General features: G+C 40.2%; 1 protein-coding gene across 2 annotated transcripts in view; it reads right to left on the minus strand.

Moving 5' to 3' along the window:
• Rnls (renalase, FAD dependent amine oxidase) overlaps window positions 1-15,318 on the minus strand; it is a 256,513-nt gene extending 241,195 nt beyond the window's left edge. Inside the window, exons 1-4 of one of the 2 annotated variants that reach the window (XM_076562394.1) lie at window positions 14,714-15,316; window positions 13,906-14,011; window positions 13,285-13,427; window positions 7,777-7,935 (exon numbers count right to left, since the gene is read on the minus strand). In XM_076562394.1, coding sequence (XP_076418509.1) covers window positions 7,777-7,935; window positions 13,285-13,427; window positions 13,906-14,011; window positions 14,714-14,831 — 526 coding nt within the window. In that variant the 5' untranslated portion in view covers window positions 14,832-15,316. Of the gene's footprint in view, window positions 1-7,776; window positions 7,936-13,284; window positions 13,428-13,905; window positions 14,012-14,713 lie in introns of both variants that reach the window. The other variant, XM_076562397.1, reaches the window with a different exon arrangement.
• Between the last annotated feature and the right edge of the window lie 3,892 nt (window positions 15,319-19,210).

A 19,210-nucleotide genomic window follows, 5' to 3' on the forward strand; every position in this document is an offset into this window, starting at 1 on the left:
TTAATCCCAGCACTTGGGAGGCAGAGGCAGGCGGATCTCTGTGAGTTCGAGGCCAGCCTGGGCTACCAAGTGAGTTCCAGGAAAGGCGCAAAGCTACATAGAGAAACCCTGTCTCTAAAAACCAAAAAAAAAAAAAAAAAAAAAAAGACATAAGTTGGTACAAGAGTGTGGGCTATTGCTATGACAGACCTGATCATGTGTTTTCGTTTGTTTGTTTCTATGACATCTTCCAAGGAGAGTTTTATTTATTTATTTATTTATTTAGTTAGTTAGTTAGTTTTTATAAATATTTTTATTTTATAATTGATTTAATTTTACATATCAGCCACGAATTGCCCTGTCCTCCCTCCTCCTACCCCTCTGCCTTCCCCCCAAATCCACCCCCCATTCCCACCTCCTCCAAGGCAAGGTCTCCCCTGGGGAGTCATCTCAGCCTGGTAGATTCAGTTGAGGCAGGTCCAGTCCCCTCCTTCCTGCACTAAGGCTAAGCAAAGTGTCTCAGCATAGGCCCTAAGTTCCAAAAAGCCAGTTAATACACTAAGGACAGGTCCCGGTCTCACTGCCTGAGGGCCTCTTAAACAGTTCAATCTAATCAACCGTCTCACTTATCCAGAGGGCCTGGTCCAGTTCCATGGGAGCTCCTCAGCTATTGGTTCACAGTTCATGTGTTTCCACTAGTTTGGCTATTTGTCCCTGTGCTTTTTCCAATCATGGTCTTGATATCTCTTGCTCATATCATCCCTCCTTTCTCTTGTCAATTGGACTCCTGGAGCTCCACCTGGGGTTTGGCCGTGGATCTCTGCATCTGCCTCCACCAGTCACTGGATGAGAGTTCGATCATGACAGGGTGTTCGGCCATCCAATCACCAGAGCAAGTCAGCTCAGGCATTCTCTTGACCATTGCCAGTAGTCTGTAGTGGAGTCATCTTTGTGGATCTCTGGGGACCTCTCTAGCACTCTGCTTCTTCCTATTCCCATGGGGTCTTCATTTATCATGGTCTCTTTTTCCATGTTCTCCCACTCTGTTCCTGATCCAGCTGGGACCTCCTGCTCCCCTAAGCTTGCTTTCCCCCGACCCTTGTCCTTCATTACTTCCCCTTAACCCCAGTTTGCTCAAGTAGAGCTCATCCATTTCTCTGTCAGTGGGTGATCCCTGTGTCTTTCTTAGGGTCCTCTTTACTAGGTAGCCTCCCTGGAGTTGTGAGTTGCAGTCTGGTTATCCTTTGCTTTACAGCTAGTATCCACTTATGAGTAAGTACATACCATGTTTGTCTTTCTGAGTCAGGGTTATCTCACTCAGGATGATTTTTTCTAGTTCCATCCACTTGCCTGCAAACCTCATGATGTCACTGTTTTTCTCTGCTGAGTAGTACTCCATTGTGTATATGTACCACATTTTATTTATCCATTCTTCAGTTGAAGGGCATCTAGGTTATTTCTAGGTTCTGGCTATTACAAATAATGCTGCTATGAACATAGCTGAGCATGTGTCCTTGTGGTATGATTGAGCATTCCTTGGGTATATGCCCAAGAGTGGTATAGCTGGGTCCTGAGGGAGGTTGATTCCCAATTTTCTAAGAAAGCACCATATTGATTTCCAAAGTGGCCATACAAGTTTGCATTCCTACCAACAGTGGAGGAGTGTTCCCCTTGCTTTACATCCTCTCCAACATAAGCTGTCTTCAGTGTTTTTGATTTTAGCCATTCTGATAGGTGTAAGATGATATCTCAGAGTCCTTTTGATTTGCATTTCCCTGATGATTAAGGATGATGAGCAATTCCTTAAATGTCTTGCAGCCATTTTGAGTTCTTCTGTTGAGAATTCTCTGTTTAGCTCTATAGCCCATTTTTTAAAATTGGACTGGGTTTTTTGTTGCTGTTGTTGTTGTTGTTTGTTTGTTTTGTTTTGTTTTGGAGAGATGTGGAAGACTTTAGCATTTTGGGCTAGAAAAAGTTGAGTGTTGTAAGCAAAGCGTAATGGACCATCCTAGTAGAATCTTGGAAGATAGAAGTACTTAAAGCAACATGGACTACGGAGGCCCAGCTGGAGAGGTTTCACACAGGATCAATATTACAACTAGGCTAGAGATTGTTCTTGTGATATTTGGCTCAAACTGTGGCTGCTTTCTGCCCTTGTCCTAAGAATTTGTCTGAGGCTAACTTGAAATGTAATGAACTAATTATTTTATGGAAAAATATTTAAAGACAACCTAATATAGACTCTGAGGTATGGTTATCAGTCATCATTTTCATGTGGGTACACAAAATAAAAAATGTACAGTCTATGTGTAAAAGAGCACCAGGAAATGTAATACTGGAGCCAAGACTTGTGCTAAAAGGGATAAAGAGATTAAAGGGAGGCCTGATACTCACTGAAATAAAGGTGGGGTCCCCTCAGAGCAAGAGCCCACTCGGCTAAGCTTCCAGCCTGCAAAAGGAAAATGCCTAAGAAATTTTTCTGCTCCTAAAAAGTAACAATTCATGTTGCTGCAAATATGATCCAAGGGGCTAGGGTTCACTCCAAGTTGGTAGCTAAACTTGGCAGTGTCATCCACATGGCTTAAGGATGCACTAGTCAAGGGTTATGGAATTTTCTTCCATAGTTACAGAAAACCACTGAGGTCAGGTGTGAAGCTGTGAAAGTGAAACCTGGATTGCACTGGAGATGCCAAAAGGGTACAAGTGCCAAAGCTAGGGATATCTGTCAAGAAGTCCTACCCACAGGGTGGACCTAGCCCAAGAGACAGATGCATCTTGTAAGCAAGAAAGCTAAACAGCAGAGCCATATAAGCTACTTGGCATTAGAGATGTAGCTAAAGGAATTGGAGTTTGCCCTGATGGGTTTTGATCTTGCTTTGTTCCAGTATTTCCTCACTATGTCCTGTTTTATCCCCTTTGTAATGCTGATGTATATTCTTTGCCATTATATGTTGGAAATATGGAATGGGCTTTTTATTTTATAGTAGATTACAATAGAAAGATTGTATTGAATTTCAGAAAAGACTTTGACCTTTGGACTCTTAAACAGTGTTGAGATTGAAAAACTATAAGGACTTTTGAAGTTGGACTAAATGCATTTTGTATTAGGATATGGCCACACTTATGGGAACCAGGGAGTGGAATGTAGTCAGTTGAATGCAAATGTCCCCCATAAGCTCATATGTTTAAATATTTGATCCTTAGTTGGTGGAACTTTTAGAGGATTAGGAGGTATGTTCTTATTGAAGGAAGTGGGTAATGGGGAGAGCTTTGATGTTTCCAAAGACTCATGCCATTCCTAGTGTCCTTCCTCTCTGGCTCTGGCTCTGGCTCTGGCTCTGTCTCTGTCTCTCTCTCTGTCTCTCTGTCTCTCTCTCTCTCTCTCTCTCTCTCTCTCTCTCTCTCTCTCTCTCCTTTCTCTCTGCCTCCTACCTGCAAATTAAGATTTGAGCTGCCAGCTGTTCCTGCCACCAAGTCTTTGTTCTGCCACCATGGATCCTATCCCTATGAAACTGTAAGCTCAATTAAAAACTTTCATTTGTAAGCTGTGTTGTTCATATGTTTTGTCATAGCAATAGAAAAGTAAATAAGACAAAGACCAAATTTATAAATGAGCACAGGAGAAGCACAGACTAAAGGCCTAGAAAACATAATCAATAAAACTGTAGCAGTAAACTCCCCTTATCTAGAAAAATAAATGTCCACCTAGAAATGAGCCATTTGGAACATCAGCAAGAAAGGAAAAGAAAAGAACTGTATATCCATGCTGTGTATGCTGTGAATGTGTTGCTCTGATTGGTTAATAAATAAAGTGCTGATTGGCCAGTAGCCAGGCAGGAAGTATAGGCGGAACAAAGAGAGAGGAGAATTCTGGGAATAGGAAGGCTGAGTCAGGAGTTGCCAGACAGCCACAGAGGAAGCAAGATGTGAAGGCAGAACTGGGAAAAGTTACCAAGCCATGTGGCTAAACATAAATAAGAATTATGGGTTAATTTAAGTGTAAGATCTAGCTAGCAAGAAGCCTGAGCCATTAGGCCAAACAGTTTTAATTAATATAAGCATCTGTGTGTTTATTTGGGTCTGAGTGACTGTGGGCCCAGGCAGGACTGAAGAAAACTCCAGCTACACACACACACACACACACACACACACACACACACACACACAACATTATTTAAAATAAAGAATAGGAAAAGTTGCTAGAAAGAACAAATCACATACAAGGCAAAACCATCAGAACAACAGCAGATTTAGAAACAGAAGGAAAATAGGGAATAATACATTTTAAACTCTATAAGATTGCAATTTCCAACCCAGATTACTACATACTATTCAATAATAACTCCAAATGTTAATGACCTCAAGTCTCTAATTAAAAAATGACAGATTAGTAGATTAAATTAAAAACAAGACCCACGTATTTATTGCCTACAAGAAATATACCTTATGGGGAAAAAAAGGATGGAAATTGGCATTCCAAGTAAATAGAACTAAAAAAAGAGGCAAGTGTAGCTATACTAATATTTGGCAAATTATACTTCAAATCAAAGTTTCACAATGATTATGGGGACAGTCTGTCATAAGGATATATCAATTCTAAATATATATGGACATTAACATATGTAGTGCTCACACTACCACCCGTTCGCCATGTCCGAGTGAGGGGCTGAGGATTACAAACAGAGACAAGACATCTGGTCATTCGTCTCAGTAGAATGCCGGATGCCATTTATTGAAGGAGGGAAGAGGCCTTAAATACAGGCTTACAGCACAGTGGGAGAACCCCAGAGGGCAGAAGTTTGCTACAGATATTTTACATTCTTGCATCCTAGCTGTTTATACCAATATGCAAGATACACAAACAAGGAACCTCAGGTAAGCTGTTTTAGGAGGAAGGAAACCTGCAGGGAATTAGCACAGGGAGGACATCTGATCAAGGTCAGCAAGCAAGGCAACAGCTACTCAAGGAATGGGGGTCAGGGTCCAAACATACTCATTGGGGCATTCAATTTCATTTTTTAAAAAATGAAACAACAGCAATAACAAAAATCTACTGGATGCAATGGCACAGAGTAACATCATCACAATTGGAGTGGATGCTTTCAGTACTCCATTGGTACTGGCCTTCTGACCACAATGCTGGGGATTCACATCTCAGTCTTTCTAGCAAGAATGGAGAGGACAATAATGCCTAGGGTTGCTTTGGAGATGGAGACAGTCTTGGTAATATTAACATGGAAAAAGTAACACAATTACAGAGCAGTAAGTCATGAGAGGTTAATTATATGGTCCTTAACGCATCACTATTCTCCTAGCTAAGAAAAAGAATAATTATTAATTGCCAGAAGAAAGGAAATAGTTCTGTTTCTTCTATAAAAGACAAAATAGAAAAGGAGATAAGTAGATAAGATAACTCACAATACACTGAAACAATAGTCAAAATTTTTCAGGTAAAATATGGTAGTTTGTTGACTCTACAGCTTAGACATGATTTAGAGAGAGAAGAGCACGCTGTTCACAGTTGATACAATTGTGGGACTGGTAGCATACTAACTTTTGTGCAAACTTTGCAGATTTGGGCACATGGTTAATGCATTATCTTGGGACTATTTTAATTTGCTTGTGATGTGTGGTTTATACTATAGTCAAAGTGTTTTCCTACATTCTACTCATTTTCTAGCCTAATCTGGGGAAGTGCAATATATTTGTGCCACTAGATGGCAATATGTAACTTTGCAAGTGGATGTCTCCTATCACTAAATGTATTCAATCAAATCTTAGGTATCCAATTTTCCCTACCCACCCACGAAGGTAGATAACAGTTGCCCACAGAAAAGATATTTACATTTAAAGCACATTCCTAAATTGTAGATTAGAGTCTGGGGAAAATATAGGAAATCCGATTCCATTACACATATTCTAGCCATTGCATATTTTATATGAAAAATAAATAAAATAAGATAGTTATCTAAAGTCAATAACACTAAACCAATTGTAACACTTAAAATGCTCTTCCAAAAGAAAAAAATGAAAGACTTTGCTATTATAGACTTTTTGGTAACTTGTGAAAAAAATAAAAAAATGAATAACACCATAATCAGAAATACCACATCAAAGAGCCAGGCAGTGGTTGAACATGCCTTTATCCCGGCACTTGGGAGGCAGAAGGCAGGTGGATCTCTGAGCTTGAGGCCAGTCTGGTCTACAGATCAAGTTCTAGGCCAGACAGGGCTACACAGAGAAATCTTATCTTGAAAAACCTAAATAGAAAAGAAAAAACACAGCCAAAGTTGTTAGTGGTGTGTGTGTGTGTGTGTGTGTGTGTGTGTGTGTGTGTGTGTGTGTGTAAGTCAGTCCCTAACCCATACAAGCCGCAAATCTGTAGTGCTCTTGATTCAGACTCCCATGATGCCTGGCTTCAAAGTAGTCTGTACTGTCCTAAGAAAACTTGAAATCCATATCACTAATGACTGACCTTACTCATTATTTTATTCCAGCTCCTTTATCTCTATTATTACTTTGGTTGGCTCACATGAAATTTCCCATATCTGACAATTTTGCCCGATGAAATCACAATTCTGTATACACCAACTATACTAGTCACTTTTACAGGTTTCCCCTGGCTCATACTGAAGAGGGGTTTCCACTGGCTTACACTGAAGTGTGGTTTCCCCTGATACACACTGAAGCAGGGTTTCCTCTGGCTCACAATGAAGTTAAAACCCATCATGTTGGCAGGATCATGAATCAGAGGGGGAGTCTAGAGCTCAAAGTCATCTTGAGTAAGTTAGTCATCTTGAGTAAGTTCCAGGCAAAGCAGTCTATGCCGGTTTCCTGGTCCTCTTTCTGAACACACCATAGCATGTTTTGGGAGTGACTGATTCTCCACAGCCCTTACTATCTAGGTTCTATGAAAATGGAGATTCATAGTCTGCCTCCCTAGGAAGCAGGAGCAACTGGTACCATGGGGACAGGCTCAAACCCTTGGAGAGAACGGCTTCTGAGAAGACCTCCCACTTGTCATGTCTCAGGTACATAAAATAAATAAAAAACTGACCACCCCACTAGATAGATCAACATTTCCCAGGTTCACAATGAATGTTTGCTTTCTTCAACAAAACCTCTATAATATTTAAAAGATTCTCCACATAAGTAAACAGAATATAAAACAATAATATTGGATTTGCTTATGAAGATGAGTTATTCTGCTTTTCAATGGCCCACCAAATTCCTTCTTAAAATATGTCAATTTTAGGGAGAAAATTCTCTTTTTGCCTTTTTCTTATTCAAAGGAAGAATTTCCTTTTTATTTTTATTTTTTTTATACATTTGGCTCTTTTAAAATAATTTTAGTTCCATCAGGGCAATGTATCCTCTATCACATCCACCTACTCATCAGTGAGGCTAAGTGACTTCATCCAACAGTAGCAAATACTTAGCAGTATCCCAGAGAGCAGAAGATAGGAGATGAGGCAAGCCAATAAGAAGTCACGATGAACAGTTTTTCTTCACGATGACCACACAGACACTGCTCTTTCGAGCCACATTATAGCACATCCAAAACAATACTAAATTGTTTTAAACCAAGGGCAATAAGAGAACTATTCAATTTCTAACTAATTAAAAACCATTCTGTAAGTTTCATTACGACCCAGACTAACTTCAGGAAGTATACCATAACAATTTTTTAAATGTAACATTGGTAGCATTGATAATAGATCTTTCTCTCAAAGGGAAGAGCAAATCTGAGCCCTCTCAATCTGTTCTCTGAGTAGGTAAATAGCAAGGCATACTCACAGTTCACAATGTCACCTCGAAGCTCCAGAATCTGAGGAACTGGCATGGTGAGGACAACAAGGTCAAATTGCTCAGGGGAGCCCGTCTCCTTGGAGACTTCCCACTTGTTATTTCTCAGGTTGATCTGGGTCACACGCTGTTTGAAGAAGACTTCTGCACCTGCTCCAAAGGCAAAATCAGGTGCTGCTTACCAGACTTTTCCACATGAATGAGGAGGAAGTGAAAAGTCAAACTAGATCCATTCAGGTAAACAAAACACTCCTTAACCTTATCTTCTGTAGTCAAATCTTTCTTTGCCCTCTACTTCAATAGCGATTCTTCCCTCTACCACTTGTACCCCTGGGCCTTCAGTCAGCGTTTGCTATGAAGGAAACAATTATGCAACACTACTACAGTGACTACTACTACTTCTTCTAAATCTATTTCTACTACATCATAGCTAACTTTCATTAAGAATTTGTTAGTTCCCTCTAAATCAACTGAGCAAAGCTCACATGAACTCACAGAATCTGAAGTAGCATGCACAGGGCCTGCACAGGTCTTCACCAGTCTCTGCATATATATTATGGCTTTAACTTAATGTGTTTTTTTTTTTAATGGAACTCCTGAGTATGTGAATCAGGACTAGATTGTATGAGAAAATAATCTATTTTCAATAAAAGGGAAGAATATTTATTAGCTGTCTTAGCTACTTTTTTCATTGCTACAAAGAGATACCATGACAAGGCTACTTATAAAGAAAGCATTTAACGAGGGGGAGGCTTGTTTATAGTTTCAGAGAGTGAGTGTGCCTATCATGGTGGGAAGCATGACAGCAAGCAGGCAGGTATGGTACTAGAGAAGTAGCTGAGAGCTTACATGTTGAGACAACAAGCAAGAGACAGAGAGAGAAGACTAGCTGAGAAGGGTGTGAGCTTTTGACACTTCAAAACCCAGTTCCAGTGAACCACCTCCTCCAACAAGGCCACAACCCCTCCAACAAGGCCACAACCCCTCCAACAAAGCCACAACCCCTCCAACAAGGCCACAACTCCTCCAACAAGGCCACACATCCAAATCCTACTCAAGCAGTCCCAGTAACTAGGGACCAAGTATTTAAACACAGGTATCTATATGAGGGCCACCATACTAGTCAAACATTTGTTACATATTATACTAATTTATTTGTTACATATTATACCAATTTATTTCAAAAATAAAGAATAGATAGCAATCTGTTAAATCATGACTTAAACATATACAGATGACGAGCAAGCTTGTCACCTTTGCAGACTCTATGAATACACATCAGTCAGTAAATGTATCAGCAATTAATTCTCACTAGTAATACCTAGCAATATACCCTTACACAATCTTAAAATATGGCTGTAGGGGAGATTAAGTCCTCATTAAGGATCAGAACTAAGAGAATCACTGACTACTTTGTCATCCTACATTGTTCTGTTCAAACATGAAGGCAAGGGGGGGGGGGTTACTAAGGTGCCTGGAGCCTTTCCGAGGTCTCTGCTTTGGGAAGGTACAATAATTTTCACTTTTACCCATCATTTCTTTATCCCAACAAAGCAACTTTGTTTAATTTTTTTACTTATTTGGAATGTCTTACTCTGCTTACCTTACTCCATGGTCTTTTCCAGACCCCAATTCAAGCAAATAATTCTATTTTGTTTACATTGTCCTCTATAAATAATCCTTTAAAAAGAGAACTGTTATTGTTCTCTCTCTCTCTCTCTGTCTCTCTCTCTGTCTCTCTGTCTCTCTCTGTCTCTCTCTGTCTCTGTCTCTCTCTGTCTCTGTGTCTCTCTGTCTCTCTCTCTCTGTCTCTCTCTCTCTCTCTCTCTCTCTCTCTCTCTCTCTCTCTCTCTGTATGTGTTTGTGTGCGTACTTAAAGGGATTACAATCCACTAGCCTATAAAGTTCTCTGAGCTTGAGCTGAAGTTCTTGGACATAAATTCCAATGGCTCAAGGTCTTCTGTAAGTTGACCATCAGAAGTGTTGTAAGTGCTGACCCGAAACGAGCAGCACTAGGAACACATGTGCACATTGCCCCAAGCAAGTCACAAAAACTAAATTCCAAGGATTAGGCCCAGAAACCTTGTTTTTACAAGCTCCTTTATTTAGTAGGGTAAGTAAAGTATGACACATGAAAAAATGCAAAATCACTACAGTAGATGAGCAGACCCAAAGCTAATATGACTCCTAAAAAATCCACCCCATACTTAGTATTTACAAAGAAGAAAGAAAAATTGTCTTTCTTACGTTTGGATCAAAGTTTCCAGGACGGAGGAATTTCCTTGTAGAAATAATCAATAACTTTCCTAAGACATGACACATTAAAATTATAAATCCTCTGGAGAATAACCTACATTTTCTCAAGAGGCACTCTGAGCTTAGGAAATTTGATCATTCATGAACTGCACGCAGAAAATCTTCAATGGCTTCCTACCACACTTAAGATAAAGTGTAAAATCTTCTAACACTGTTTACAAAGCACTTATACCTGAACCAAGTTTAATCTTGTACTTCATCTTGCCACGTTCTCGCTCATTCAAACTACTCCCCAGTTATAAACTTCTAATTTATTGAATGCACTTTGCTGTGTCTACTTCATGACTGCTCCAAATCCTGCTCTGTAGAACTCTAACCCCTTGCCTCTTGCCCTAGTTCACACTTGTTGACTTTAATGTATCCATGAAATGTCAATTCCCCTGTTGACACTTTTCCTAACATTTTTTTCAGTTCACCATTCCAAAATCTATGTCACATTAGGTATTTTTACTAAATATTTGTTCACAGTGCTTACATCCTCCTTAGCATTTACTATAAAGGAACAGTTTAATGTCTCCCTATCCCACTACTGCACTCTACGTTATCGACAGGAACTGTCTAATTGTTCAGTTTCTCCACGTTGCACTTTTTCTATTCAGTCAGGAGAGGGCAACAACACCCAAGAAATGGTTCAACCCCAGTCCAAGTTGGCAAACTAATGAGTTTAACTGGGATTACTTACAGGCAGCTCACTAACCACTTACATCGTCAGGGAAGAGTGGAACTCATGCACCTCTTGAGCTGCCTCGTGATGTCTTTACCACCAGGTCAATAGAAGTATTACTGGGGACAGCCTTCGAGGGTCTTGGACAAGTAATCATAGCTTGCTAATATTTGAAAGACTGAACAGCCAAGCGATGCCCAGAGGACAGAGTTCTACAACATCCAGTGCATGCTACGCTACTTAAAAAGAATTTTTTAATTTTGCACATAGCTATAAAGATAGAAGACTACTCAGCTTTAAACATTTTATAAAAGCAAATGTGTTCCTACTATATAGTTTTTCATTCCATCCCAATTTCTTCCAGTGTGTGTGTGTGTGTGTGTGTGTGTGTGTGTGTGTGTGTGTGTGTATACACATGCATAGATAACTAGCTATGCTCAAGCATGTCAAAGTCAGAAGAGAAATCGGTATTCCCTACCTAATGTTTTTAGGAAAGTTCTCACTGAACATGAAGCTGGCCACCTCAGCTAGGCTGGCTAGCTATCAAATTCCTGAGACCTTCCTGTCTCTGCCCTATCAGTGCTTGGGGACACAGGCTCTTGTTGCCACACCCAGCTTTTATGTGGGTTCTGGGGATGCAAATAAGTTTAAACTTAGGCCATCTTGCTTTCCCAGCAAGCCTCTTACCCACTAAGCAATCTCCCTATCCATTTTCTGTAGTGGTGCTCAAGTCACTTACATAAAATATTTGTAGGTAACTAACACATGTCTTCCAATACACTTTAAAATATCTCTAGATTACTCACAATACCTAAAACATGATAAACCAATAGATTTTTTATAATGTGTTAGAGAATTATGGAATGAAAAAAGCATACAAATTCAGTACATACACACACACACACACACACACACACACACACATACACACACACACACACAAACAACTATACATATCACTGCACATGGACTAAAAAACAAGGTGTCATATCCTAATGACAGACTAAGGGTCTGTGAGTCAGTGAATGTGCCTACACATCACTCCCCTCTCATGGAGCATACTATAAGTTGTGCAGCAACTTCATGTTTGCTTTTTAGAACTTTCTGGAACTGTTTTTTAAATTTTGGTTTATTTGGTTGTTTATTGAGATGGGATCTCACACTACAGTCCTTCCTTGCCTATAACTCACTATGTGGCCCATATTGTCCTTGAACTTGTGGTGATCCTGCATCTGCCTCCAAAGTGCTAAGAAAACATATGTGCCACCATGCCTAGCCCTTTTTCAATGTTTCTGAACTACAGTTGGTATTGGACATAGAATATCTGAATGGGGGTGGGGGAGCAAAATATACCCCACTGGTTCTGTTTCTCTGAAGAACTCGATTACAGGTTCATAGTCTGAATCTTGAATGGAGAAATGGCCTGACCCAGAACTGTATTTTTTAAGTGTCTTGTATAGTCAATCTCATCGGCCTTTCTCATGTTCAGATTCTTGAGGCTTTCATTAAGTAATGTTTGACAAAGAAGACAAAAATTGTAATAATTCTACAAATAGCCATGAAACTATAAATTTTTAGCTTATACCTTTCTACAGTAATCTTGAATGGGGTACTTAGCCAAATTACAAATATTCCAATATATATAGCTTGCTCTATAATAGAAAAAATAATTTATCACCTATGAAAACCTCTATTTGTTCTTTTATAAAATATCAACTATCATAGCATTCATAAATTGCATATAGAAAAAAATAAAAATCCTAATAGAATATGGTCCAATTATGAATAAGACATCCAAAGAAAGACTGCAAAGAGCTGGTTAACAAAGCAAAAGAGGTATAAATTTACTCAAAAGTTAGGAACTAAAAAAACAAAATTACAAAAATATGATGTTTTTAATCTATGATGCCAGTAAAAATTTAAAATTTCCATAACACTAAGGTGTGAGGAACATTCTCATTTTCTGCTAATGAGATAGTCATTAAGAGTAACACAGCCTGTTAGAATTCAATCCTATAACCACATCAAGGTGAGAGATGAAAAACTGTTTGTATACTTAAAACTCAAGACAGCTCCCATTCCTCAAAATATAAATATACACAAGAAAGTTGAATAAATAATTATATACACATACTATACTATTTTGGACATACATTAAAGAAAACAAAGCAAATTAAATTTGTTGGTGTGAAAAATAGGCCAAAGATATGAAACAAAAGAGGATACTGAATAGCTTATATAAAATAATGCCTTGTTTATATTATAAGGAAACGAATATAAACAGATTAGTAGTAAATAGAGACAGCCATACAGCTCAATAGGAAAATAAACATTTGTTAAAAACACAAACACACACACACACACACACCCTGCAACTGATTCCAGGCTTACTTTGGAGGAAGGAAAGGCTAATTTTAAAGGAGAAGACAACTGTATAACTATTTTTATAATCATCTATACGATATGAACATTGAATGCACAACTTTTATCTTAAAAGGCAGAGAAAATCCAAGTCCTACCTGATTCTTTCAAGTAGTGCTTAATAATTGAAGAAATTCCTTGAGGGGCCACAAAGTTGCAATCTCCTCCTTTCACATCCATTCCTTCAATAGGAGAGGTCAGAGGCTCCAAAATCCCATGAGCTAACAGCTCCTCATAAAATCTGAAACAATTACATGGAAATGTACAGTTTGATTAGCTCTGTAATCACTGTCTTGTCTTCTAAAAAAAATCAAATCGCTCTATAAATCCTCATACGACCAACTCAATGTACACTGTGTTAAACAAAACTTGTAATTCAGGTGAAGAACAAAAAATCCTTCAAGAGTCTGTAAATTGTCTACTGACATAATTTCTATTTCAAGTCCTATTTCTCTGTATAAAAGTGAAGTCAAGAAAAGCACATGGAAAAGTATTATATGCCCCAATCTAAACGTGCTTAGAAATACTGACTTTCATTACTATCTGCCATCTTCAACACTAACAATTACTAAAATGGATTGAGCTTTTTTTGTTCTTGTTGTTCCATACATAATCTTATACAATCTTCACAAGGATCATAAGAACATTTATTTCACTGTTATAAGAGGCTAAGTTTTAAAATGTGTTAAAGTAAGACTCCGGAGTAGTGACTAACTTACTCTTGATGCTTTTTGGCATAATGAGGAGTGCAGGTGATGTACTGAGCTCCCAAGTCCGCTGTGCATCGGGGATTATGAGGACTTTTTGCAGTAATCATTCTTCCCCCTTAAAATAATTCATAAACAATTGTCAGTGCATAGAATGAACCTTTTGAAATTATACAAATCATCCTAGATAGTCTGGTGGCTTTATTGTCTCTGTCCAAATACATACATACATACATACATATACATATATATGTATATATATAATTCTAAGCTGAAGTCTTTATCATTGCTTATTGTCCCGGGCCTTAGGTCACTGGAATTTTTATTTGAATAAATAAAGGACTCGGGAATCATGCACCACTGCCTCGCAGTGTTACTAGTTCATACTGCGTGAACAAGGAAATGGATGAAATGCCAGAATGACCAAGGCAGGCTGTTCAGTCAGGACATTCAGTCTAGACATTCGGAAAGTCTTGGTCAAGGGGAGGCTTGGGAATCTGCGGACGCTAGAGAAAGCCGCAAAGGCACAGCGAGGCCTGGCCCGCAGGAACCCGGTGGGCCCGGGGTCGAGGGGCGCCGGCCTCCCCCGGGCCGCGCTCCCTGGCCGCGCGCGTGCGCGCACCCGGCCTGCCGGCGGCCGCAGCCTCGGGTCACGTGACGGCGCGCGCTCCGAGAGCCGGCGGGCGGGCGGCGGCGGCGGCGGCGGCCGGGTGGCCGGGTGGCCGGGTGGCCGGGTGGCCGGGTGGCCGGGTGGCCGGGTGGCCGGGTGGCCGGGTGGCCGGCCTGCAGCTCCGCGGAGGCCTTCTCCCCTCCGACTCACCTGCGTGCCCAGCCTGGTCCCACAGGGCGAGGTACAGGGGGCCCGCGATGGCCTTCCTCAGCAGCGCGGCGCACAGGCTTCCCGTCAGCCCGGCGCCCACCACCAGCACCCGGGGCATGGCGAGGCTCTCCGCGGGCCCGGCGGCGGCGGCGGCTCCGAGTGGCGCCGTCTCCCGCGCCCGGCCACCGTGGCCCCGCGAGGCTCAGGACCGTGCCCTGGGCGGGCCGCCTGCGCCTGAGAGGGCGGGGAAGCCCGCAGCCGTGACCCGGACCCAGACAGCCCGCCCCAGCCCGGCCTGCAGCGAGGAGCTCGCCTGGTGAGTCCCCAATCCCATCGGCCCCCGGAGAAAAATCTGGAAGCTCGGCCTCGGCCTCGGGAGGAGGCGGAAACAGCCGCGATGCCACAGCTGGGTTTCTTCTGGAGTCTGAAGAGGCTGCTTCTGGTGACAGAAAAGGGTTTGGAAATCGGGAAGATGTTTTTGTGACTGTAGTTCGTAGACTGCAGATGATGTATCCTTCCACAAATGATGTGTCTTTCCTGACATCTCCATCTATGAAATGTGGGAAACAATGCGTCCTTTTCAGAGTTCTGAAGAAGACAGGTACTTGGTTTGTTGTGCCCAGATCGTGACCCCCAGAGAGACCACCAAAGACGAGCATGCCGGAATGCAAAAGCAAGGTTTAATTCTGGATATCCAAAAGCATTACAAGCCTAGGCAGGGACTTCGTCCAATACATCCAACGCAGTGGAGGCTGGAGGAAGCACCCACCTGTCTGCAAGCTCAGTTTTTAAAGGGAAAAGTCACAAGGTTACATCACTTAGGGGTGCTAGTATGGATACAATTCTGATTGGCTCGTTTCTAGGGACTTCTAGAAATTACTTCTAAGGGAGTGGTTGCCCGCCACCATTTCTCATTGGCTGCCCTCAGGTGGAGGCATTTCTGTGATCAGTTACCCTGGAAACCAGGGAGAGGACATTCCATAGTCTGGCAGGCATTACCTCGTGACTATCTTGTGGCTCTGTACTTTTACACTTCCTGGTTTCTGGAATCTGAACTGACTGGTCTCAGTAACTTCTGGCCTGTTCCAGTAACTTATGGCCTGTAGCTAAAAGGAGCAGTCTTAGGCCTTTAGTTTTGGGGTGAGAGCATTTTGGTCTTATTTTGGTCTCACAGGTTCACCAGAAAATTTTACATCACTTATCCCGTCCGCAAATGCTAACTTCTGTGTCCGAATAGGTTCACTGTGCACCAGGGGATATAATGGGAAGTGGATTCTGCCACCACCACTCACTGTCCTACCTTCAACTTTGTTCTAGAAGTTCTCAATGAAACAAAAAGGAATTGAAAAATAGGAACCATTGAAAATAAAGTGTTACCTGGAAAATGCTGTGGCAGTAGTAAGTAGCAAGAAAACGTTTAAAAATCAAGTTTTGCTTAATGTCTACATGATGACAAATGTTTCCATGAATCAAATTTTTAGTTGATCAGTTTTTTGTTTATCAAAGAAAAGAACTTCAAGAAAATATGGGTGAACCCCGATACCCTCAGAAGACATCTGTGGATAGCAGTAAAAGAACAGACAAAGGATTGAATGCATAATGATTTGCAACTGTTTTTTAACAAAGTAGAAATAATAAATTTTTATGTGTGAAAATGAATTTTTTATAAAATCTTATAAGACACAAATGACAAAACCAAAAGTATGTATATCAAATAGAATTCTAAAAATTAAAAAAAAAACCACAAAACTCAATAAAGATATCTTTAACTGTTCTACATTCAAAAATAAGGAGTGGATCCGGGGGAGACGGAAGGTGGTGCGGACCTGGGAGGGTTGGAGGGATGGGAAATTGCGGTAGGGAATGTAACGTATGAGAGAAGAATAAATAAATATATTTAAAAATGTAAGTGTAAAACGACTTAACGGTGGCCAGCAATTGTCCAAGAATTAGGATAAGACTTAATATCACTACCCTCATTTTGTGTCTGTCTCCTTTACTCTCATTCTTTCCTGGGACATCTTAGACTCCAGGAAAGTCTAATGGACAGACATCAGTAATGAGAGTGGAAACTACAACCTCAATAGTGGTTTTCTTACGGAGCTAAGAGCCACCTTACCAACCCTGAGATACTGATCAATCAGACACAGGTTGTCCAAAATAGATTAGCAGGTGTTTATGCCCCCTGCCTCAACTTCTGTGCCTTCCCCCATGTAATCTGGGAACTGTTGGAAGGTCTGCAGAGGGGCTGAGAACTTAACCTCTGTCTTCCACCTTAATTGATTAAAATCCTTCCCTGCTTTCTCAGCATAACTTGTTTGCTGTCTTGAAGTGAGTGACTGGACCTAACTTATTCATACATTTCAACTGCAGACCTCTATTAGGACTCTGGTAATAAAATGACATTCCATGTTAGGAATTCTCATTTAAAATACTAAATGCCTACATTTGTTAAGGATAAAGCAAAAAAAATACTGACAAATCACTCAAATATAATGGATATCTTTTCAGGAATACAGTTTTGCAATATGTAAGAATCTGTTGTTTCATTGTGTTTCACGTGTATTCCTTTTATTTTGTAACAAATTGAAGGATTGACAATCCTGCAGTAATAATTGAACAAGTTTGTGTGGGTATCATTTCATCAGCATCTTAGATAATCATTTCAACAGTAAAGTGTTTTAAAAAAATTTTTTTAAAGATTTATTTATTTTGTATACGGTGTTCTGCCTGCATGTTGGCTTCATACCAGAAGAAGGCATAAGATCTCATTCATTATAGATGGTTGTCTGGAAGAGCAGTCAGTGCTCTTAAGTACTGAGCCATCTTTCTGACCCCAGTAAAGTATTTTTTAAAGGCATGTGTTATTGATGTAACTAACCGTCTTATTAAATAAGAAACACAGAAACAATGTAAAGGAGAAAGCCGAGAGGTCAGAGCTCAGAGCTAAAATCTCACCCTTCCGCCTGAGGTGTCCCAGCTTCCGGAAAAAGAGCTACTTCCTGTCTGTAAATCGATTTTCCAGTCATTCTGCCTTCTCATTGGTTGTAAACCCAAACACGTGACTGCCTCGTCACTGTCTGAATGTACAGCCCCCTAGGTCTTAAAGGTATATGTCTCCAATGCTGGCTGTATCCCTGAACACACAGAGATCTATGGGATTAAAGGTGTGCCACCACTGCCACACTCTTGCTATGGCTCTAATAGCTCTGACCCCCGGACAACTTTATTTATTAACATAAAATCAAAATCACATTTCAGTACAATTAGATTACCACCACAATATGTAGACAAATTTCCTAAACAGTCTTATTAAATAAAACTCCGGAGCCAAATATAGGGGTGAAAACCTGAGAGATTAGAGGAATAGGAAAAGCCACAAGCCACCCTCACCTCACTGGCACCTCAGCTTCTAAAGAGACCTACTTCCTGTATACTCACACCTATATGTCTTGCTGTTCTTCCATCTGATTTGCTCTCTCTGTCCAGCTACATCTCTTCCTCTACCTACCCAGCTCTGTCACTTCCTGTCTGTCTGTACAGACCTCCATAGTTAACTAATGTTGGAATTTAAGGCATGTGCCACCACATCTGGCTCTGTTTCCAGTGTGGCCTTGAACTCACAGAGATCCAGACAGATCTCTTCCTCCCAAGTGATTGGATTAATGGCGTGTGCTACCATTGCTTGACTTCTATGTTTAATATAGTGGCTGGCTTTTTCCTCTGATCCTCAGATAAACTTTATTGGGGGACACAGTATATTGGGAGACATAATACATAAACCCAGGCATATGCATTTTTTGGCATGCTATTATTGTATACTTCATAGATGATACTTTAGTGTAATATAGTATTAAAAGAACTTTTCATAAATCAAAAATTTACATCACTTTATCATTGCATTTTTTTTTTTAATTTCAGAAGTCTGGTATCTAACCTGTAATATCTCTGAGATAAGCCTGTCTCAAAAGTCTTAAAACTGTCAAGCTAGCTATTTCCGCTGGAGGAAAGAATACCCAGGTATAGCTTAAGCTTTATAAATTTATTTAATGCAGTGCTACTAGAAATACTGAAGTATACAATAAATAGATGATTGGTTAGATATGGCTGTCCATATATCTGTATTAAAGACACAAAAAAGATGTATGGAAAACTACTTTTCACATAATACTGATTAACAAGGCTACAAAATAGTGTAATCCCACACTTTTATAGATGCACACACATATACAATAATAGAGAAATACAGGAGAAGACACATATAATTTCAAATATATTGTGGAGAAAATATATAGCCATTTATTTCTTAGCTATAAGTAAGATAAAGCTAGCATGTTTGAAAGAATGAGATGGTAAGTTACTGCATTCAGATTGATTATAGTCTGAGATAATTCTCTGAAATTAGAAGTGTAAATCGTGGTATTTAGTCATACAGTGCTGATGTCTCAAAATTGACTAATAGTAAGGTGTATTTGAGGCCATTGATTCTGATTGTTA

Source organism: Peromyscus maniculatus, chromosome 1 (genome assembly GCF_049852395.1).
Source record: "Peromyscus maniculatus bairdii isolate BWxNUB_F1_BW_parent chromosome 1, HU_Pman_BW_mat_3.1, whole genome shotgun sequence".
NCBI classification, from domain to species: Eukaryota; Metazoa; Chordata; class Mammalia; order Rodentia; family Cricetidae; genus Peromyscus; species Peromyscus maniculatus.